Genomic DNA, 24,063 nt, shown 5'->3' with positions numbered 1-24,063 from the left:
TTTTGCAAATATGTTTCCAGCTGCTATCAAAGAAATCCAGTCATGAACAGTATGCTACACATATTTTTCAACTTGACATTGTTTTTTGTTTGTTACATGGAAGGTCTATTTAGACCCTGGCAGCCTTGATCAAGGATTTTTTTTTTTATTTTAATCTTACCGAATTAGGAAAATCATGTCACCAGTTTACTCCAGGGATCAGCCTAGGGTTGATAAACTCAATGCTTGCCGCAACATACTGCACATTTTAAGAGGTGAATTCAATCTTTCTCAGTGACAGAGAGTAATAACATGGATTGCTTTGTAGGGACACCATGGGCAAGGCTGCCATTTACAATCTTTAAGATCAGACAAGATACCTCAGTAACACATCACATTCCATTTGCAATGACAACAAAAGTAAAACTCAAACTCTGCTATGGTGTATTCAGTGATGGCAAAATGCTTCAGCTTGCTATGGGAATGGTGGAGACATGAGAGACTTCAATGCTTTCTGCTTAAATACAACTCCCTCTGCAAACTGTGTACCTTATTGTTCTCGTGATCCTCGGCCAGTTGTGATCTTATGGTCTTCAGTGCTAGTGTGTATTTCACTGTATGATTATCTGTTCTGCAAAAATTAACTTAATTCTCTTCTTAAGCTATATAGCGTTCACATACCTTGGCACCATTGGCAAAAGATTCTTGGTAGCCCAAAACAAACAAATAAATAAAAAAAAAAAGTAAACATAACCATACTTGTTTTATGATAATTTTGCAGACTTCTCCTAACTCTAAATACAGATTTTTTTTACTTTTTCACATTGCAATAATATCATGCTTTAGCAAAATGTTCTTCTTAAGAACAATCAAAATAAAATAAAATACTCTAATAGTGAAATAGTTTTAATTTTACAGAGCATAGCCACTACTGCTTTGTTGTTTTTTTCCCTTTTGACTCTGTTCATACTTTTCATGCACATAGCTCATTTTTATCCCAGGTATTTACACTATATACAAACAATACAACCATACTTCTTAGGCATTCAAACAAAACTATACAAATATTCTGTTTTTGTCTCATACCTGTTTTTGACCCATTTTTAATGAATAAAATAATATATTTCTAAAATACAATCCCCTTTGGGTAAATGTTTTTTCCTACGTACTTTCAGCCTTCTTTATATACAGAAATCGCTCAATTGTCAAAAATATGGATTTGTCAAACCCCTATTTTGGGACAAGCTTAGGGACCCCTCAAAGAATCTCTAAGACGTCAAGGCAATGTATGTGATCTTCCCCTCAAAAGCCTTCACAGGCTCTGAAGTTCATTTAAAAAGAACAGTAATAACCTGCATGACCATAACCATTACAACACAAAATAGGCAAGTTCTTTTCTCTTGTTAGGTTCCAGAGGAGCAATCAACTGAACAAGGCAAAATGAAACAAAAATAAAATGAAAAAAAAAAACAAAACAAGACAATACGAGGATAGCTTCAATACTTAGATGGTGGAACTTAAGTGAGAGAAGATGGATATGTGAACCACTAAACTGGAAATAAAAAGAAAATCAGAGGATAGGCTGAAAGACTAGACCGTAAGCACACAAGCAAAGACTTTTCTTGCCAAGAAGTCATGCATTTTTTCTTGGTAGGATTCAACAACATAGAATCTGAAGATACAGATCACCAATACATTAGACATGATGGAACAAATACATTGGACAGTATGGAACAAATTCAAGTAATAAAGTGACAATATATACGATAAAGCATAGGGTTTTTTAAGAAATGGCAAAACAGAAATATTTTATCCCCCATTTGCTTCTGCATGGTTAAACCCCCGACTACATTCATTTGTAGCTCTACCCGTGTGGGCAGACTGGTGGGGAAGAGCACAGTGGGACAGGAGGAGTTGTAGAGCTAAGTTGGATATATCATCTACAGCAGTGGATAGAAGTGGCCATGTCGTTACCAATATATTTGGTTAAAAAAAATCCGTCTTCAAATGAATTGATTGGTCACTTAAAAAATTATGAAATACAATTAGAGCCCAGAGTGTTTCTGCATGGTCTCCCTATCCTCTGAGATCTTCAGCAGCAGTCTTAATTTTACGTCTCTTCAGGTCCTCACGTGTGACAGACCTCCTTAGACTTGTCCTGCGTTCACTTCCTTCACCGTCCAAAACCTCTTCATATCCAGAAAAGACAAAGCAATCCATGAAAAAGTGCAAAAAATGCCATGAAGCAAATGTTCTGCACCCCCCACCCTAACCCTTTAAGTTTATAATCCCATAGAAGTTGCCACTCCCCTCAGCCACCAAGAGAGAGAGAGAGAGACAGGCTGCAGCGCATCGTCCGCTCAGCAGAGAAAATCATTGGCTGCAGCCTGCCCTCCCTCCATGACATCCACACCTCCAGGGCCAGGAAACGGGCCAGGGGCATCCTGGCCGACCCCTTACACCCTGGCCACCACATATTCCAGCCCCTCCCCTCTGGGAGGAGATACCGGACCATTAAAATCAATACCACCAGACACAAGAACACTTTTTTCATCAACTCCTAAGCCTAACTCCCCCCTCAGCCTACAGACCTGCTGCTATCTGCCCCTGCACCTGCCACTTTAACCCCCACCCCCCTCCACCCAGCATAACAGTGTCATCATAACAGTGTCTGTGTTTTATGTTATTGTTAGATTTTTATTTATTTGTTAGGTTTTTTATTGAACCCACCCAGCGTAACAGTGTCTATGTTATGTTAGATTTTTTACTGAATATAAATGTCTTTGCGTGTTTTGAAAGCTGAACCAAGGCAAATTCCTTGTATTTCTATACTTGGCAAATAAATGATCCTTGAATCCTTGAATCCTTGAATCCTCTCCAACCGAAATCAAGTCAGTGGAAAGAATAGATATGTGAAAAAATGCTGTTGTACATGTAATAGTAGTTGAACCTGTAACACTGCAGTAGTAGTAATAATTGCAGTGTTTGCATTGATGTTTTTTTTCCATTTCTCTTGTAAAATGTCTTGGGTAAAAACGAAAAAGAAAAGAGGAGTCAGGAGAGTGATGTCACATCGCGAGGGGGCTCTTCTGAGAGGTCTCATGTTCCCTGGCCCTTTTCAATTCTTTCACCCTGGAACACAGAGAGAGATAAATGTCCATAAATACAACATCCGCGACTCGAGTTTCTAGTAAGACGCTTATAAAAACACACACACAGGCCTAACAGCATCACACTGTTCAGCCACAACTATCAGAACAATATCAAGTCAGCCCAGATCATCAGGAACTACGGCTGGTCTGTGAAAGGAAATGTTGGTCAGGATTGAATTGAACAAAAGGCGATATTTATAACATGATTACAATATCATTACCATATTCATTTAATAAATTTGGGATAAAGTGCACTTTGCACACACTGTGATTTTGGGAAGAATAAATATGAAGAACTCTTGTCATGAATTGCAATTAATTTCAAATGTTCCAAAACAATATGGTAATGATGTTATTATTGTAATGCAATTATTCTAAATTGATGTTACTCATTTCAAAGTGACACTTGGCACCTGAAACACGTGGCACAAACTGCATTTTTTTTTAAAAATGCAGCATGTGACACTGGTGCCTACCAGTATGACGTGACTACTCCTTTGATTATTGAAAATAAAGATTAGAATAGCTATCCCTCCACATTCTGAGTCTATTTAGTCAATGACTAAAAGCATGAATCATTTCACTGAAGGTCAAGTTAGAACTCACTTCACTCTCACATATAAAAGACTAAATGAAGTCTCTCCAGACACACAGGTCAAGGCTGAGAAGAAATTCTCAGTGCAACTCAGTGAAATTCAACAATGCATTGTTTGGCAGTTCACAAAAGATTATCACCAAACTGGTGTGGATTCATAGAAGAGATATGTGTCTCGAGTGTAAGAGCAGAAAGTGGTCAGCCTGCTGTGTACAAAGTACTCTTAACCCTAAAAATTGATTTTCAACCACCACTGTGTAATGGATTTAGCCCCGCTCTGGTTATTCTTAGCAGAAGGTAAATACTGCAACATTTATGCATTGAAGCATACTATGTAGATGCATGGTTGGATGCAGTGTGTATATGTGTGTGTGCTGCATCCTCTCATGCTGAGCTGATGTACTCCCTGGAGGTATGAATCTATTAAAACTCTGTGGTGTAGTCCCAATGGGTGGAGGAGCCTATTGTTTGTTTTTTTTTCTGCTGTGACCTATATGCTATCACAGCTTTGTAACCTATATCACAGTATAGCAGGCGAGTCTGCCATCAGAGGTGGTTTCAGCAACAGTCTTACCCTCTCTAAAAGCATGGTACCCTATTTTAGGACAGTATACAGCAGATATGGAGGATAGTTAAATCATATGATATGAAGGTCAACAACAGGGAGGTCAACATTTTGTGAAAGTAATCAAATGGTAAAAATTCTAAATATGCTGTATATGTCCTCCTGAGTTTTTCGCATTCAGGTGTATCTTGATCTGTTTGTTTGGATGACCCAGTGGCCACATTACATTCAACACTTTTGACACAGGAAATCAGAGGAGTTAAATCCCCCTCTCAGTCTGTCGAGTGGCTAGAAACAGGACAAACAGCCAGTCAGACAGACAGACAACTACTGGAGAAAACAGCAGGCCCATAGCATGCCTATAGGTTGAAGAGCAAGGCCCATAGTTGTCACCACTTGACATGCAGCAGAATAAAACATGATTGAGAAAAAGCCTCCCGTTCTCTCAAACTGGCTATCTGCATAACCACACAAAACTGAAATAAAAACAAAAACAATCATGAACAAAAAGTAATTTCCAAGGAGAGAAAGACAGAGATAAAGAGAGTCAGAGAAGTGCCTGTTAAGTGTTGCAGTGATATTGTCATTCATAAGCATTTTGTTAGTTCGAGATAAGTTTTGCTCTAAATCTGAGCTTCTCAGTCCACCTGTGGCTCCAGTCGGCAGCCTTCATGCAAGCAGGCATCAAGCAACAGTGATGGAGAAGGAGGTAGGGTGGGTGGAGGGGTGGGAGAGAGAGAGCAAAAGAGAAAATGAGAGTGAGGGAAGGAGGGAGAGAATGCAAAGGCCGAGACCTCAGGAAGAGATAACTGTATTAATGAAGAGTGAGAAACAGAGTAGATAAGAGGGAGAAAGAGGCATACAGAGTAAACAGACAGAGAGAGAGAAAGAGAGAGAGAGAGAGAGTGAAAGAGAGTGAGAGAGAGAGAGGCACGAACTGAGTTGCTGAGGCTGCACTCACCCGCTTGAACAGTCTATGGTCCATCAAGGGGCTTGGCATAAACAGCAAAACAATACCAGACAGCTATTAGCACACAGTAGGCACTGTGAAGGAGGGGGTGAGGACAGGTGGGGGCCAAATACAGTGAGGGGGAGGGGGGTGGAGCTTAGGTGTTGGAGACATTTTTAACCACCCAATTTTTTTCCAGCAAAAATAAGTCAAACACATAACACCCGGTAAAAAAAAAAAAAAAATAGTTGAGAGATAGACAAGATTATGAAGCTAGTGGTATTTTCTACTGTGTCTTACTGATTAGCTCAATGGGATATTATTCACTTAGACCATGAATGAACCCTTGCAATAAATCTGAATGTGCAGTTTTATCTAGCCTATGTGAAGTTTTCTGTGTGTGTATATGAGTATGTTGGCATGTGTGTGAGTCAGTGTCGGGGTCTACCTGTGACGGCAGCGACGTAGGAACCTCATGATCTTCCTGGCAGCCTGATCCTGCCTCTTTGTGAGCAGACTACCTCTATAAAACATCAGATACAGAAGAGTGTTAAACATTTGTTTGTGGAGCAACAGCTGGATATTGGCACACATCTCTGTTGATATGAATTTGACTCAGCTTTTATCTTTCAGTGAAAATGTGAAGGGTTCAGTATGTAATTATTTTAAAACATAAAAATGAGCTGAAGCTGACTATTCATCTGTCTGTAAATGTGTCTGTGAATGACTTAAGGCATAAATTAACCTTCAACAAGGATTTTTTCATTTTTATGATTGGTGGTACGACAAAGTGGAATCTTCATTATCATGCTGTCTATTGCAGGATTTGTACATTCCAGTATTTGGCCTGAGTGTCTACCTCAGTTTGTGCTGCACCAGGGCAGCGGCTGCCCCACGATGGTGGGGCTTCAGCCTGCCAAACTCCTTGTAGCTGCGGTAGTATTGCTGAATGAGCACGGCGGCCCTCCTGCTCTGCTGAAACTTCTTCTGTTCGTGGTAGCTGCGGAATTTACTCTGGATAAGGATGGCGGCCTGCGTCATCTTCTTATAAAGTGCATACTGCGAACAAGAACAAAATATGTCACGCTTTGCTGTGAGTGAACACTTTGGGTTCAGTCTGCAGTGGAATTAAACAACCTGACGTTTGGCAGTGATTTCAGCTACTGGTAGTGAGAGAGTTTTACCTTCAAGGCTATCCATGTTAGCTTGCAAACAGAAAAAGGGAAAGATTGTGAATGATGCACTAACATGATCTAATATTCACTAAAACTCATCTGAGTTTAAACATGTTGATGAGCTTCATTACAGATATAGAAGAGTATTTAGATGAGTTAATTCATGTAGATGTCTGCCTCCTAAAAGGAATATAGGAATATAGACTAAAGCACTTCCAGATGTGACCATATCAGGAAAACTTCAATGCTTCGGTGTGCCTACCTGTTTATATTTCTTGTAACAACGTTGAATAACAGCAGCAGCTACTTCCTGTTGCTCTCGGAGCGGCCGCCCCTGTTGGAGAGTAGAGTGGGATAGGTCAGAGTTCAAAGTAGAACCTGCTTTTTGCCACAGAGGATATTAGTGGCTCTGTCAAGTCTCCCTGAGGTCTCCTGGTGGCTCGCATGTGAATGCCACCCTGGCATGAGTCCCCCCCTGGTGGGCAGTAGGGAGGAGGAGGTGAACTGTTGAGTGACAGAGAGCCAAAGGTCCAACTCAGTATCAGCTTGTAGATAGGCACAATAGATGACTGTAAAGAACAGCGAACAGTTTGTCATAGGAAAACTCATTAAAAGTAGCTGGGGGGTGGGTAGCGATTTGAGGAATGGGATCGGGCAGGGGGAAAAGGGCTGGTGTGTGGAGAGCTAGTTAAAAACAGGCAGTAGCAGGCTCCATACACCTTACTAAGAGAGAGAGAGAGACAGAGACAAAGACAGAAGAGGAGAACATAAGCTTAATCATGTCTAATTGGAGCAGGGATATAGGGGACAGTGCAGTCGTTCCTCTAAGCAAGGCCATGCTCTGCTCAAGCCACCTTCCCATGCTGAAACCACAGGGACATATATGTATATTTTTTGTTCATGTTGTCATGTGTATATTAGCAGAGGAATAGAGAATGAGACAGAGATAGAGATAGGAAAATGTGAAAAATAAGTGTGATTAGAAACAGTACATCACAACCCTGAACTTTACTGTAAAAATCAGAGCTCCTACACAATTTGGAGCTATAAACCAAATAAAAGTGAACCCTTCAACATCTCTCCAAAAACCAAAAACAAAACCATCTAATTACACCAGTCCTAACAGTGCACACCCATCACTGCGGGCTGCAGTACACACAGCATATGGCGCCTGAGCGCCAGGCCTGTACCTTGTACTTGCGGAAGGCAGTTTGGACTAGGCGGGCGGCTTCATATAGCTCTCTCTGCTCTGGATCTGACAGAGTCAGCTGGGCCAGGTCTCGCTCCACCTTGCTGTTGGAGGCATTGATGAACTCACTCCAGTCAGCTGGGGATGGAAGCGTGGACCTCTCCAGGGGCCCCTCTCTTAGCGGAGACCCACCAGGACTGAGGCTGGGGTTGGACGATGGGGTCAGGGGTTCATTATACAGAGATCTGAGCAAAGAAGATGACAGAAATTTTCACTTCATTTTAGAGCTCTTCATTTGTGTATGGTCAGTATATAGTGAGGGAATCCAGCAGGTAGTGAACATGTAGTCTTCTTTACACCTGTCTCCTAAGACTCATGATCAATTTGTGCATCTAACTTTATATATACTGTTTTGTCCTTTTGTTCTATGCAGTGGGGAGGACACACATACTGCATACATGTCTACACAGTCTATACTGTATGGTAATATGCACATCTGTTATTTCCTGTCCCATGATCCTCCTTACCGTAAGTGTATTATGCTCGGCAGCTGCTCCACATCTCCCAGGTAGTTGGCCAGCCAGTTCATGGTGTTGCTGACCCCTGACGTGTCTAAGGGCACAGAGTCTGTGGCGGTGAAGTTCTCCCTCTTGATTCTCTCTGGCGTTGCTTCAATGATGTGCTCTGCTAGAGTCATCATGTTTACCTGTTTTGTTGAGACAAATAAAGATGAGTGAAGAAATAACTCACCATGTATATACAGGTTGAGAGACTACATATTTCAGTGATTGCACATGTTCTGGGCATACAGGTTTAATTGTTTGGCCCTGTGACAAAAATGCTGGTTTTATTGCCAATGGGGAGGGTAATAATGATGACAGTGACATTGTTTGAGGCTAAAATTCCTAATCCAGCACTTCATTTGTTGCAGGAGTAGTGAGACTGAGATGGATGGCTGAAAGAATCCCTTGGCTATGGAAGTGGATCAATAGAGAGAGTTTATTATGCAGTGATGGTCATCGACAGTGTGCCAGGTGCCTGTTGTGTACCGCCTACCCGGTGCATAAGCTGCATATAAAAGAGGTGGCATGGTACTGTAATGTCCAACTTGAATCTCATCTTGCCATGCTTTCTTCACTAGTGACTGTGTAGTTCAAATGTAAGCCACTTTGCAATGGCACCACTGAATTATATATGCTGCATCTTCCCTCTGATAACATGCATGTAATCTCAGAAGTACATTATACATACTTTACATGCAAGGCTTCTCATTTTAATTTTTATGAAGTTTCAGGAGTAGATCCGTTAAAAGTGTTCAAGTTTTGTTCCCATGTTTCTTATTTGCTGCAAGAAAACAGGTACTGTATTGTGTTATGTAATTTCTGTGGTATGCTGCTGCATGCAGGTATTTAAATCAACAGCAAAATATTTTTGGCCCAAATGCTTTTGAACTTTTCATCTATGGCTCTGCTGTTGCCAAGTTCTACACAATTAGCTGCCCAAGTAAACATTTTTTCAATTCTCACCTGCAAGTCATCCATCTGTGTGAGACAGTCCTGGTTCTCCAGATCCTCCCGATAGGATAGTAGTTCTGCATCAGCCATTTCCCTGTCTGCCATCACCAGCATACCTAGCTGTTCCCGCTGACGTAACCGGTTGACCAGTTTCTCCTTCCCCAGGCTGCTGCTTCCACTGACCCCCAACCCTTTCCTCCCCAAGCTACTGCTGGAGAAACTCTCTCTGGAGGTCCATCTGGCTGTCCCCGTGCTGCCTCCAGTAGACAGGCCCTTGTCTGAGCTCAGGCCCTCTGAGGACAGGCTCTTGGGGCTAGAGGACAGTTTGTGGAGCTGCTGCTGCTCCAGGCTCAGAGGAACAGACATGGCCTTGTCAGGCCGGGTCTGAAACAGTTCTGGGTTGGGTTTATGTTTTTTAGCTAGAGGGAGGTCTCTTTGGCCCTCACTGCTATAGTAGTTGGAAGGCTCTGACCTGGGTCTTCTCAAGTCTGCAAAAAACATAACATAACAATTAGCTGCACAGTACACTAATAACAAGAAAATGAGGATTTTATGTGAAGCCATCAGCCTAACTACTTTTCCTCCAAGTGTAAGAGGCGCAAAGAGAACTCTACTGGCCTGGATTGAGGCTGGTGGTGCTGGTTGTGGTTGTAGTGGTGGCAGGACCTCCTTTCTTGCAGCTGGATGCTACTACACTGTCGTTTGCCCAGCTGACCATCCAGCTGTCTGTGGTGGGGGCGTCGGGGGCTGGGGAGAAAGACATGCGAGTTGTGGGTGGTAGAGGGGCTGGTGGCTGCTGCTCTTCCCTCTGTAGCTGCTCCAGACATTCAGCCAATTTGGTATGGCCACGAGAGCGGGCAATTGACAGAGGTAAGCGGCCCAGAGAATCTGGGATAGCTAGGGCACGTCTGTCCCATTTATACAGGACCACTGCAGCCTCCAGGTGACCCAGCGCACACGCCCACATCTGGATGGAAAACAGACGGATAAGAAAAAGCGGAAAAGAGAAACAGACTTAGTGGGTTTAAAACATCAGTCTACACCAAATACAGGTTTCTCTCACCACAGATCACATGAACTAGGATGTTATCATCATTGCTCATATTGTTCTAAAGATGTTAGCTCTCTTACCAGAGGCGTGCACGAGAAGTGATCCACATTGAGAGGGTCCACTTCTAACTCCAAATCAATACTGTCAGCATGCTTGGTGCTGGATGGAAGAGAGAAAATTAGCATCTCTCTGCTATTAAGTGTGTTGAACACTAATTAAAAACAAAAGCACTATTATATCTTGAGTATTTTGTCCTCACCGCCACTTGATGAGTGTCTGGATGAGGGTGGCGTAGCCCTGGCCAGCAGCCAGGTGAAGGAGTGTCATGCCTCTGAAGGTCTTGGAGTGGATTAAATGTTTGGACTTGGCCCAGCAAGCTCTGCTCATCATCTTCTCACAGACCACCACGACACGGCTCTCAAAGGAGCTGCTGGCCTGCGTCTGGGCAGATACACACTCACATACAGAAAAGAGCAGATCGTTATTGGTTGTTGTTTATTTCTCTTTAACAACACAAAATCATTGAGTTCTGTTATATGTAGTTTTCTAGTACTTAAACACAAGGAGCCTCCTGTGTTTTGTCACATGCACACAACATATGAGTAGCATGATGTTGCTTTTTACCTGTGACTGGCTGTTGTTGCCTCCTCCTCCACCTCCTCCGCCTCCTCCCCCTCCACCTCCTCCTCCCCCTGTTCCCCCTGTTCCTCCCCCACCTCCGCCACTCCCTGCACTGCTCGGCTGCTGGTGGCTGGCCATCTCCGCCATCCTCCTCTCCATCTGCTCCAAGCGCTCCAGGATAGACATTCTGAACTGGTTATCTGGGCAAACAGTGGGACACAGAAGAAGAACACAAGTCAGCACGCAAGAAGCATCCAGTGTGCAAAAAAATGTCTGTCTTTGCTGTTACCAGCACAAACAACCCTTTGTCCTGACAAGACAAATGATCACACAGTATGCACCACAAGCTGCGCCAAATATGTTGCTCTGAGCAGCAGTGGGACTGTCGCAGTGACTTGGGGTTTAACATCATGAGGCATATAATCAACCTTTTAAGAACAAATGTCTATTTCTGACATACTGCAAAGCATAAGTTAATTTCCTACTTTTACCTATAACACACAAAACCTAATCATAATTAATCTCCCAAGAATGTGACTGAAAACAATAGCATCAATCATTAACTTCATCAAAACAATTGGTTTTCCTAAAATAACCTTTAAAGTCCATCAATCATCTGCTAATGGCTCCCGTCACTAAACTCCTGCCGCACCACTCAAACACAGCCCCAGCAGACTAATACAGGTTGAATGATTGGCCAATGAGTGGGGGCATGTTAAATCTGTCCACCCTCTCACATAGGGCTTCAGACACACTCTGGGGGGGAGTGTGCGGCTGAAGGCCCTCTACAGCTGATTAAGTACAGCCTATTATGGCCAAGGAGTCCTAGCCCACCCCCGTTCTATGAGCTGGTATAGTAGGAGGACTAAGAAGTGACAGTACAAAATCAATCACAACTTGCACCTATCTGGAGTCCTTGAAAACCCAGCTTTTCCATACATCAAGATGGATGGAGGTGTGTAAGACTTCAGAGTGTTTACATGCTGCTTAGGAGGCAACTACTGCCTTGCACCCTGTCTCAGTCAGAGCAGTTTTACGGGTTGTCTCTGCTCAGGTTTTCAGCCTTGCAGCAAGAAAAGCTATTTTCTCTGTCAGAAATATAGAACTTGCTGCATAATTCAAGACCTAAGTGAGTATAGGACAGAGCAAGTGACTTCTACAGACTTGTAAATGTATATCAATCAGTTACACAAACACATAGAGGTATGACAGCAAAATTACTGGGTATGTTTTTGTTTTTGACCCGCTGCAATAAGCATATGTAACATTATAAGACATAAGACTCACTGTGATATTTAGGAATACCCCCCCAAAACACTCACATATACACAAACAAACAACAAATACGTGTGTGTATGAGTGTGCGCACTCACACACACACACACACATCCAAAGTATGCTGTGTACAGACAGTGGAATGGGATGGGCACAGAGAGCCCACTGCAGCAAGGAGTATAGACTGCATTAGCATTCCCCATTTAGCCACTATGAGGCCGTTTCTGTGGCAACCTGCTGCCGAGCGGTAACTAGGCGACAGGAACATGGCTGTGTGTGTATGGTCTGCCTGCGTGCTATTGGCTTATTGATGAAGGGGAGGAGAAGGACTCAGTACACCAGCAAAAAAAATGGAGAGAGAAAGGCAAACAATGAAAAAACAGAGTCTATAAATCTTCTTTGCTGTGCTTTATGTGTACTTGGCCTACTCTTTTTTTCACAATGTTGACGCCGTAGGTAGGGACCTAATGACTCTAAGTGGGGAGCCTTAACAGCATGACCTGGTGACATTTGCGCTTTACCATATCTTGGCAGTCACGGCTCACGGCTCTGTGGAGAGCTAATGTCACAGTCAGACCCCCTATAAGCTACAGTAAAAGAGGTCAAGTAACTGCTATCATTGGACAGAAAAACATAATGTCAGTGGCTGGTAAATTACTGCTCTCAGTGACAACATGCTGCAGTGTGAATAATGGACTTAGAGGACAACATTGAGGTCTCTGCTTTCTATTCCTGTGTGTGCTGTAGACTGTCTAAGTGAGCCTGCTGTCAGATCAGCAGATCACTCTCAAGCAGAGGAGATGCTTGGAGTGTTTGCAGTGTTTCTTCCTATGTGGGATCCATCTTCATCTATTCACATGGTGACTTGTGGAGACAGGTGAGGTGAAGAGTTGAAAGCCTGTTTGAGAGTGAGTGCTTGTATCTGGAGGCGAGTCAGGGGGTTGAGATAGGTCACAGCACTACAACCCGCCTTGGTACAAGGCTATGCTCTCCCTCTTCCCCTGGCTGACATGGGGGGGAGAGACGTAGACAGAGAGATGGAGAGAGAGAGAGGATAGTTAGCGGTAGGCTGACATGTCTTTGTTCAGACCCAGTGCTGCAGTGTGCTGCAGTGCAGATGATGTCATCTCCACCTGCTGCCTGCTGCTCCAAATGCGATGCACGTCCACTGCAGAGGGAGGATGGGGGTAGAGACGAGTAGGAGGAGAGAGGGAGGAGACATGGAAGGTGAGAAACCAAACAGAAATTGCAACAACATGGTGACGTCGTTAATGCCCTCCCACTCTCTGGTTTACTCCCTTGTGACGGTGTGTGGCAGCAGACGTGGTCACTCTCACACATTTAGGGCAGACTGAGACATGCTATTTAAAAAAGCAAAAATGAGGCAGACTACCATTCATTATATTTACAGCAATTGAATGAATGGTGATTAGTAAACTGACGTATAAACTGATGTGAAAACTTCGTCTGACACATGACACAAGTATGCCTTCTAAAGTGATGGTTGGTTTCTGTGGATGAGCCCGATTCTCTCGCTTAGTGAAGGTTTATTTTACATCTTCCCCATGCTTTCGGGGCTGTATCCCCCTGTAGGATTTGGACTCTTGCTAACTTTCCCCATTAAATTGGATATGAAAAATACAAAAGGGGGGAGAATTCTTCACTATCCTGAATAAAAATCTACACTGATTTTCATGCTACATCATTTATGTCTATGTACATTAACTCAACTCTGGTGTGTCACGTGGAGTCATGTGGAGCGTTAAGTGTTATCTAGTGAGAGTGATTTATATGAGAACAGCTAGAGTTAAGAGTAAAGGTTTTTTTTTTACTGTTCAGTCCATTACATAACTCTTGTAGTGTACTTGAAATTACAGTGAATACAAAAAAGTTAAAAACAAAAAAAAAAATAACTTGACCTGTCTCCCCTTAGAAATGAGAGGGAAACCTCTCACCTCTGGGATGAATGCTTAGAGAGGATGAGAAAATAGCACACTTTAGGTCTTTAAATCGAAGGACAGTTAGCGCGAAGAATATGAAAAAACATCCATGTAATACTCTGTGACAAGAGGTCTTGAACTTTTATGACCACTAACTCAAATGAGTTGTCACTTGCCTTGGGACTGAGGCTCATTAGAATAAATTACTTGTGTTGTCATTGCAGGACCCACCACACAGTAACCCTGTCTAGTGTCTAGCCACTGACCTGGTCCCATAATTTACATTAAGAAGATGGGCCCAATGGGGAAAGTTACAAGTCTAGATTGGGAAGTCACTTCTGCATAAGATCCATGGCAGGAGTACTGTAGCATACTTTCTGCATGATGAAACTAGTGCCTGATCTCTGCAGAGTCAGTAATGTTCCTTAACGTGTGATGACTGTTGTGTGGCGCTGCTGTTGCCTCTCATTAGCTTTTCTCAAAGGGCATGAGTATCCTTTGAGAGAAGCAGAGAGCAGAGGACCTATGAGATATGCATTGGATTTCAATCCACACAATATCATAGCCCTGCCCCATGTGATCTGTCCCATCTCTGGGACATGGCAGCAGCTCCTCATGAGACAGGTTGATATACAGACGGATAAGGGAAGGAAGGACAGGGCTGTTTATTGACGCTCAGTTGTGTACAGTGGGAGTGAGAACAGGCTGAAGGGAGGAAGAAGGCAGCAGCGGGAGAGATTACAGGTAAGGACAGGACAAGGGTGAAGTGAGATGAGAGGACAGGAGGAGTGTGATGGAGAGGGGAAGAAAAGGGGAGGGGAGGAGAAGGGCAGGAAAGAGAGGACCCGCCAAGGCAGAAATTGTCATGAGACAGGTTGGAGAATTCAGTGGTTGGGTCAGGTTAGTGGACAGTGAAGGGAAGCTTGTCTGTTCCGACTTGGAAATGTCAAGGATGAGGGCAGGAGGAGAACTATTATTGGAGCCACATTATTTTGGAAACATGTGGGCACTTGACACACACTCAGACACCTTTCATTTTCATTGAGTTCAAGTACAAGAAGCTTGTGCACAGCTGTTAAGGACAAGTCAGTTATAGCTACAAGTTATTTTTCAGTCAGGGTACTGGACAAAGAATATATACTCAAAATTAGAAATGTGTTATAATCATTTAGGGTCAATTTATTTTTTGAATTTAGATGAATGGATAGGCCATCTCTAATCCTAATCAAAAAGGCATACTCAACTTTTACCCTAAAACGACTTTCAGGCTTATTCATATGGTGACACTCTGATGGAGTGTGGGAGGACATCTTTAATCCTCACTTTTGAACCTCTGGTTGTGTTCATGCCAATCAAGTTTAGTGCTGGACCTCATTATGTCTCCGCAGCCAGTCAACTTCTCACATGTAACCCAGCAGAAAGGCTGGAGGCCAGCCTCCCTCTGGGTCTCTGTGTGAGCTGATTGACAGGGGCTGGTATTTGTGACCGTGCAGAGGAAGGGGCCAAGCCATCTGGCAGCAGCCCTCACAGCTGGAACACATGGCTGTCTGATGATAAAAGGCTCACTTCACTTTGACATAATGCAATGACTGTCTTTTGCTGTCTTTTTCTTCTTTTTTTTTACTTCCTTTTTATTCTTGTTAGTAGAGCAATAACAGAAGTTGAAGAAGATTTAAATTGTTCAAAGAATACTATTGTATGTGATATACACATCTTCCTTCTGTAGAATTTCTTATTTTGGCATCAAATCTATTAGAGCAATACATCCCTCTATCCATCCATCCAACTGCTATATTGTTTATCCTGTTTAGGATCATGGGGGGGCGGGGCGAGAGGCAGGGTAAACACTGGACAAGTCGTCAATCCATCACGAGGCTAACACACACAAACAGATAAACACATTCACATTCACACCCAAGGGTTATTTAGTGTTTCCAATTCACTTAACATGCAAGTCTTTGGATGTCAGAGGAAACTGGATCACCTGGAGTAAATCTCGCAGACACAAGAAGAACATGCAAACTCCACACAGAACCAACAAATGCAAATAAAATGACCACTACAGATTCATGCAGATACAGTTTTGTCTTTTGCCTTTCTAAAGCTGTAAAACAAGTTTGCTGTTTTCTCTATGTCAGGTTATGGACCATGTTTTGTATGCCTGATCCAACTCAATCCAAAACCAATTTATCAGAGGGGCAAATCTTTCAATTTTTTTTTATTGAATGCTCTAGCTCACATTTTGCAACCTGTAATCATTAGCAGAAATACTTCATGCACACAAGACAATCAGCTTCAACATTTTGATTTTAAGACAAAAACTACTGTAAAGTTAAGCCAAGTAGATGCCTGCGTCACTGGTATACTTCTCTTGAAGTTGATCAACAAATGACAACAGCAACAGGTCAGAAAATGTGTTATATTAAGAGTCATTATGTCCTGTTAGTCAATGCTGTCTCCTCACTGTTGCCCACACAGTTACAAATAATTCATTCTCATCCATATACATAAGTTTAACAACAGAAAACAAAGGTCACAATGCTTGAATGATACTTTTCTGTTCTGCCACAAAGGTGAAGCAGCTCTTAACCTACTGGCATTTGTCCAGCTATATAGGTCAATATGAGTACAGTCTGAACGCTGAATAGATAAATTGTGTCACATTGAAGGTAAAATGCCAAGCGTAAACACCATGGGGATTTACTGTCATCTGCTATCATACTAATACAGTGATATAGTATTGGCTTTTTGTCTTGGATAGCAGGGCAGTTTGATTTCATAGATTTTCAGTTGGTACAGTAACAAGTACATACCATAAGCTTTCTATTTGCATAAACATCTATATACTGCTTGACACATCAGCTGCAGGCAGCAGTGCAAACGAGAGATGTGTGGAGAAATAATTTCAAAGATGAATCAATCTGATATAAAACACAGTGGCCCAAGGGACAGGATGTCTCCAAAGCTTTCCATTAATAGTAAGACAACACAGTTAGGCTAAATGCATTCACAGATTTTTCAGCTTGTTCTCCCTATTTTTCTCTCACTCGATTTGAATATGGTACTTAAAATCACATTTCAGTCTTTTGTCACTGGGATGCTATGCTATTACAATTTATAATCAGGAACAGACAGGAGAGTGAGGAGAGATAGGGACTTGAGACTTAGAAGCTAATCGAGCCATATGATCTTGAACATGGCATAATTTAGACTTGATTTGGGACTATTACTGCCCTAATTTCAATTTGAGTTTATAACAACTCAGAGGGATAAAACTGCACAGCATGAGCAGGGACTGGACTTACACAATCAAGAATTTGATAAGCACTTTAGCAGACTGCCCCACAAATGAAAAGTAAAACTTACAACATAACATAAAAGAAATATACAATTAGCTAAGAATAGAGAAAAATACATTATCCCCTTGTGCTTTAAAAGCAGGCTGGAGCCTGTTAGCACAGAGTTGGACTGCATAATACATATTTCAACCAATTAAATAATCTATGTAGAAGTCAATAAAAATCAGGCTGTCTTGATTGAGGTCATTCCAAATTATCTGGGAAACTTGAACCGAGGCATATAAACAGACAGAAATGATATGCTCTCCCTGAACGATTGTTTCCCTTTGAATGTCCCTATCTCTATAAACCCTCTAGTCTGAGGTGATCCATCACCTCCAGGTGTAAGCATTCCCACATCACTGCTGCTATTACTAGAACTACAACCATTGCTATTGCTCGTATTAATACTACCACAGGAAAAACTACTACTGCTACACTGACGCTGTTGCTTATAAAATCACAAGAACTAGCTATTACTAGTTTTTATTTTACTAGTAATAGTCGTATACCACATCTGCCAAAATATAACTGCTCGATAGATAGATAGATAGATTGATAGATAGAATATTGCTGCTCCTGCTGCTTATGCAATAAGCACAGGACTACTACAAGTGCTACTATATTGCTAACACTACTACAGTACTAGTAAAACTGATGGTTTTGTGCAGTTATACTAAGACACAAACTGTTCCTACTGCTGCAAACCATGCTACCACTTTGGATTAGAGTGACCACAAAATAACGTTATTCACTCTTTCTACTATAGATGCATTTGCATTATGCAAAACACACAGAAGCATAGTGGAAAATCACCCAGCAGTTTCAAAATATTTTCTGCAAGACTTTGCAATGGGTGGTCTGCTGAATTATATCTTTTTTACCGTGAAATTTCATTTAAGAGGCTAAAATATGGGCGCTGCATCTAGTTCTAAAACTCGGATATAGTAAAACTCAAAACTTCACAGACACGCAACAGGTCGATAAATGTATATCTGCAATTCTCTCACGTTAAATAGCCTGAGAAGCGCTTAACCAGAGAAAAGTTTGAAGACTAAACGGGGTTAAAGTGAAGTCGCTGTTCACTGATCGTTGGTGCTGAAACGCTGAGTGGCAACACTCACTACTGTAGCAACGTGTAGTTTTCATTTCGCCCCATTTTAACTGTTTAATTAGCCCATTGCTATTGCTAAGGTCAGCCCTGAAGGCAATCTGAACTATGAAACAACAGCATAGATTTCGCTGAAGACTCGCTGGCCCCGATAACCTCAGCAGCACTCAGGGATGCGTCAACCCTCTAATGCGCTAGAGCAACTACCATACTTTCAACAACACGTGAAACAGCACTTGCAGCTGTCAGTGTAAAGACAACAGACGGACACGGTGATCGTGTTGTTCAACAGATCAGACGGGCTAAAACTGTCAAGAAAGAATCGTCAATCCTTGTAATGAGTACCACGGTTTTGCTAAAAGTGCCAAGACTTGGAAAACAGGTGCACGAGAGCTTTAAGTTAACTTCATTTGCTATTCAAAATACCAGCAAAGCAAATCATGTTTTTTTTTTTTGCTCTGAAGGTGTTAAAAAGACGTCTCTAATAAGCTCTAGCAATAGTCGTGAGTCAGGAGTTGGCTACTATCAACGTCCTGTGCTCTGCAATGAGGCAGAGTCACATGAAACACTTGAAGAAAGCATGTGGCCAAAATAGACAATTCCTTTAAAAGTCCGCTACAGCACAGTTGGACTATATTAAGACACTTGGGTTACAACAATAACTTGCATGCTGGGTGTTCGAAGAAACGTGTAACTTCAACTTCTTCTGGCATACACGAGAAACACACAGAATATAAAAGCAGCCCAAACACAACACAAACACAACACAGCACAGCACTACAGCCATAGGTTGAACTTAACACTTCTAACCTTCTATTTTATTTTCCATTGGTAGAGTCCACCTCAAAGCCAAAAACACTGCCTCTTTTGTCTTTTAGGAAATGCAGGTGTCATTCACTGGCATATCCTGACCCAAAGAAGTCCAACCATAGCTGCATTTCACTCAAATTGCAGTTTTGCCCCCACAGTCTGATGGTCAGGCTACTGCATGGTGTTATACGGAGAAAAAAATAAAAATATATATCCTTGGTGTAGACTGAGTCTCAATCTCAACAGAGCACTCGTCAACAATAGAACAAAGTGAGGGAAGAGAGCGACGTGAGGAGAGAGAGGGAGAGAGAGGAAGACCGCTCACTACTCCTCTTCCTCTAATAGCCCCCTCCTCCTCTTCACTTGTTTCACCTCACACACATACACACTTTCTTAGTGTTTCTAGTAGTCGCTGCTATCCCAGCCTGCAGTAAAATGACAAATACCGCTGCTTGGAGACGTTGTGCGCACGTGCCGCCGGTAAACAGACGCCCCAATTCCCGTTTGCCGCCTCTTCCTCACTCCTAAAAGCTCGCTTCTTCCCTCATTGTTGTTGTTATAGTTATTGTTAGGTCTATTAAAATAACAATTATCATTCAAATAGGTTGGTGATCTGCGCTGCTCGACGCGTGTGGCTGTGCGCCTGCACGAAGTCTCTCCCACATTGGAGAAAGTCGGTACAAACGTTTAAAAGACGACTCGGTTCGTCCTCTCGCAGCCTTGCTGCCGTCTGAAACTAAATCTTGTTCTGTTTGCGGTAGTTTACCATGTTTACCCAAACACGCCCACTCCTCCGCTCCTGCATTGTGTGTACACGGTCTGCCGTTTGTCACGCCGGTGTAGTAGCTATAGGCTGTTCAGAGTCAGTACTATCAATACGCTCCCTTGAACAATAACAGTAGGTATGCCGCTATGCGAGGCTGTAATTTGGCAGTTCCCAGCGAACCTCTCCCGGCTCGTGTCGTGGGATCTGAGCACAGGGACTTATTGGGGCGGACGATGAGAGTTCTGCAGCTCCGACAGCATTTCTGTCCTGCCCATGGCTCCGTACCTGCAGTGCTGCAGAGAAAAAGCGCCCCTTCCCCCACTCTGCATTATGACAAATCAAGGCAGGCAGGCAGGCAGCTGTGCCATTAGCACATCATAGCACAGTGAGTCTTCCTTGGGAGAACAAACTCACAAAGCTGTAGCCTATAGCACACCGCTGCGGACTAAGACAAAATATTGCACGTATGGCACGTAGTGTCAGCAGCCTATATAGTTAATTAGGTGGCTGACCATAGGGGTTAAATAGCGTGGGTCTGTGCAGTCACGCTAGGTGACAGGAATCTTTTCACTCTAGATGTGCAGCGCTTATTGCTTCTTCTGTTGTGCTTCAACACTGTGGACATTATCGATGTGATGACTGCACATGCACCAATGATTACATTCTGCCCTACTTCTGATAAAAGTTATATGGTCTAGATATCACAGTGATAACACAGGGGGAATTGAAATTCTCTGGGTACATAAAGCCAAACGTTTACTTTTCAAACCAATAAATAAAAAAGTCTTCTACATTAACCCTCGTGGATTTAGACGTGCGCTCTGCGCCAGAGTCCATAGTGCGGTGGTCCTGAAACTACTGGTCAGATAAGCTTTTGCCATAAGCGTCTGACTAATTTATTGTAGTAACAACCCACCATGTGTGTGTTTGGCACCCATCAATATTTTAACAGTGACATGCCTTTCCTTATGGTAAGGCTGACCCTCTCCTCTCTCTCTGTCACAACAAGGTAAACACAGAAACTCACCTGGTGCCAAATCAACTTGGCAAGCTGATGACTGTAAATGTATTTTTCTACATTAACTGTCTTTGTCTAATCATTGCGGGCACAAATGATTTATTAGTAGCTGGAGGGATAAATTAAGCTGAAATCAAGCCAAATTTCACAAGTGAAAATCCCAATGCAATCTGTGAGCTTTGTGAATCACTATACATGTGTTTGTCATCCTCAAGTAGGAGACTGCAGATTGCCATGAAACAAATAGTGAGAGATGGCAGACAAGGGGTTAATATAAGTAAGGTAATAGGGTGGGTTGTGTTTTCACTGAGACAGTCAGCTCCTCCTTAACTGGTTCTGTGAATGGGCCAGTGAGGCAGTAGGGTATGAATGGCGGAGGGATCCGCTGGTTCTCCCATGTATGGGAGCCGCCAGCTCTCGACTACTCACTCCCACTCCCTCAAGGGCCGTCTGCAATGCAGCTGTCCTGTGAGCCTGTGCTTCACCGTGCCCTACTTTATCCTGTCAATGCTCAAGCACTGCAGCAATGTTTCCCCTTGCAGCAGACACACACATATCCAAACATGCAATGACTTACATACTCATTACATTCTGGTGAACATGCCTAGGGTAGGTCATCTGACTCACAGACTTAACTTGAAATTAAATGGAATGGAAATTTGCCAGCTCTGCATCATCTATTGTTATATATAGAAGACCTTTACAATGCTGATTTGCAAATGCTCTTTTACTGTAATGGGGTCACACAAACCAGTTTTATCACTTCTTGCAAATAATCATAAAAAACAATATCTGAATTAGTCATTGCATTTGCACTGCTGCTACACCAATAGCTTTCCTATCGGCTCATTGTAACAATAAGCAAGACGAGATGAGAGGCTTTCTCTTACTGAACTGACCTTAAAATAAAACTTTGAATATGACATGTACAAATGTATCCTAGTATTTCATTTTCACATCTCAGAAAAATCTAAGTCAAAGTGAAAATGTCCCAATCAAATCAGTTTTTGTCTCAACAAAGGATATAACCAGATGAGGCTGAGCCGTAGGGTTGAAATCAACATCACAATATTAATAAGAATATTTTCTGATATAAATATACACATTCAAACTGATATCCATTCATTGCGACTGTGTTCCACTGCATTACATCAGACACAACTCTTCAAATGTGTGTAAGAAAAAAAATCAATAAATTCAGTTTTAAAATCCAATTTGCTCTGATTAATTAATTTGGGCAATAGAATTTTATAAAACCATAACATTAAATGATCACATCATAACAATATCATTTTAATGACACTTGCTAAATGATAATATTGAATTATTGTCCAGCTCTATTATCAACAAATTTTCCAACAATTCACCGACTCTACATTCACATTCTTATACCTTGCTTGGTTAAGGGCAAAAGAACCAGTTTTGCCATATTTTACAGCAAAAAACACAACATTATATACACAACTAGAGTCAGACTGATACATCGGTCAGCCGATATTGGCCTATCCCAGATATGTCGGTATTGTTGTATATGTTGTCCGATATGTATATGTTGTCCGATATGTACTGATATTTATTTATTTTTTATGTTATATATGCAGCATTTTTTGATCCTTTTCTTAATTCAAGTTTAATTATATAAACATTTTACTTATAGTATTCCCAGTGAAGTCTACTGTGTCAGTGCACTGATGTCATTTTGGACAATAAAGTTTATTGTTAAACTGTAAAATATCCTGCCTCCATTACATATGTTTGTCACAAGTGTTTAATATTTGAGGGATCATTGCAAAAAATGTGTGTTCATGTATATATAAAGAATATCGGCCGATATATCGATATCGGAATTTTTTCACTCCCTAATATCGGTATTATCATTGGCCCCAAAAATCCAGTATTGATCGGGCTCTGTACACAACGAATTCATTACATTTTTGTTATCATTCTAATTTTGTGCTCCTGCTGTTCTGAGATACAAGATGTAACAACATTAATCCCAGCCATAATTCAGTCCAAGATGAACATTTGTGCAACAGAAACATTTAACAATAGCAAAGAACATAATGTGTGAATTATATTGCCCATTCCATCATTGTACAAAATACAGAAAATGTTGTTACTGCAAATGTGGATACATAAGTGTGTAAAAATGGTAGAAAAAAACCTGGACAATTTATCTTTTGGCAGTTTCCTCAATATCTAACTATATCCTGCAGACTTTTTTGGCTCCAGGGAGAACTAATACATATGACTGTGTAACTTGCGACACTTTAGTTCAAGCAAAGCAAGAGAGAGGATTTGTAATACATGATGATCCAGCAGATCATTAATCAAAATTAATAAAGCCACAGGAGATTTGAAGATAGAAGAATTAGAAGTGGGAAAAGAGCAAAGTCAGAGATATCAAGAATTACATAAAGAAGTGAGTTAATAAGAAGGAGAAGGAAAAAAAAGCGAGAGGACAGATAGGAAGAATCACGTCATAGAAGACACGACCAAAGTCAAAGTAAAACTGAGGAGAGACATACCATCCAGCGAGAGCCAGTCGTGCTGTGATGATGGCAGTGAAGGAAGAGCGCGGGCCTTGTACTCAAACACCACAGAGTTGGAGATGATTTGGTTACTGACAGCCACCTGTAGCGTCACCAGACCTGTGTCATGAGCTGGGGAGGGAGAGGATAATGAGAATACAGTGACTATACAGTATATACAATGCCACTATTATAAGGTCAGTCACTACTATAAGTGTAAAAAGAACATATAATTTTGGGCTTGAAATACAGTATGACCTTATTATAAATGTACAAATTTTTACGGTGACTCACATGGAGCCAGACATAATCTGCTTTATTGCAAATGTATTTAAATAAAAATAGATTTTTGACCATTTGATAGACAGAAGCTTCTGATAAAAAAAAAAAAAGAAAGATTATTTATTACATTGTTTGTGCTCACCAACCGGACTTGTATTGTCAGTATTTTAAGAAAGTAAAAGCAAATCTTTCAAAATGCACA

At 41.8% G+C, this 24,063-nt stretch overlaps 1 protein-coding gene across 1 annotated transcript in view; it reads right to left on the bottom strand.

Annotated features, from left to right (window-relative positions):
- Nucleotides 1-45: 45 nt before the first annotated feature.
- The window catches only part of camta1a (calmodulin binding transcription activator 1a), a 291,574-nt gene continuing 267,556 nt past the window's right edge, over nt 46-24,063 (bottom strand). Inside the window, exons 11-24 of the mRNA XM_067592910.1 lie at nt 23,577-23,711; nt 10,794-10,990; nt 10,429-10,625; nt 10,250-10,328; nt 9,737-10,085; nt 9,131-9,606; nt 8,132-8,310; nt 7,606-7,849; nt 6,678-6,749; nt 6,425-6,445; nt 6,100-6,299; nt 5,689-5,763; nt 5,253-5,283; nt 46-3,111 (exon numbers count right to left, since the gene is read on the bottom strand). Coding sequence (XP_067449011.1) covers nt 3,079-3,111; nt 5,253-5,283; nt 5,689-5,763; nt 6,100-6,299; nt 6,425-6,445; nt 6,678-6,749; nt 7,606-7,849; nt 8,132-8,310; nt 9,131-9,606; nt 9,737-10,085; nt 10,250-10,328; nt 10,429-10,625; nt 10,794-10,990; nt 23,577-23,711 — 2,288 coding nt within the window. The 3' untranslated portion in view covers nt 46-3,078. The remainder of the gene's footprint in view (nt 3,112-5,252; nt 5,284-5,688; nt 5,764-6,099; nt 6,300-6,424; nt 6,446-6,677; nt 6,750-7,605; nt 7,850-8,131; nt 8,311-9,130; nt 9,607-9,736; nt 10,086-10,249; nt 10,329-10,428; nt 10,626-10,793; nt 10,991-23,576; nt 23,712-24,063) is intronic.

The sequence above is a fragment of the Thunnus thynnus genome, chromosome 6 (assembly GCF_963924715.1).
Source record: "Thunnus thynnus chromosome 6, fThuThy2.1, whole genome shotgun sequence".
NCBI classification, from domain to species: domain Eukaryota; kingdom Metazoa; phylum Chordata; class Actinopteri; order Scombriformes; family Scombridae; genus Thunnus; species Thunnus thynnus.
The sequence above is the reverse complement of the archived record's forward strand: the minus strand, read 5'-3'. Positions and strand labels throughout refer to the sequence as shown.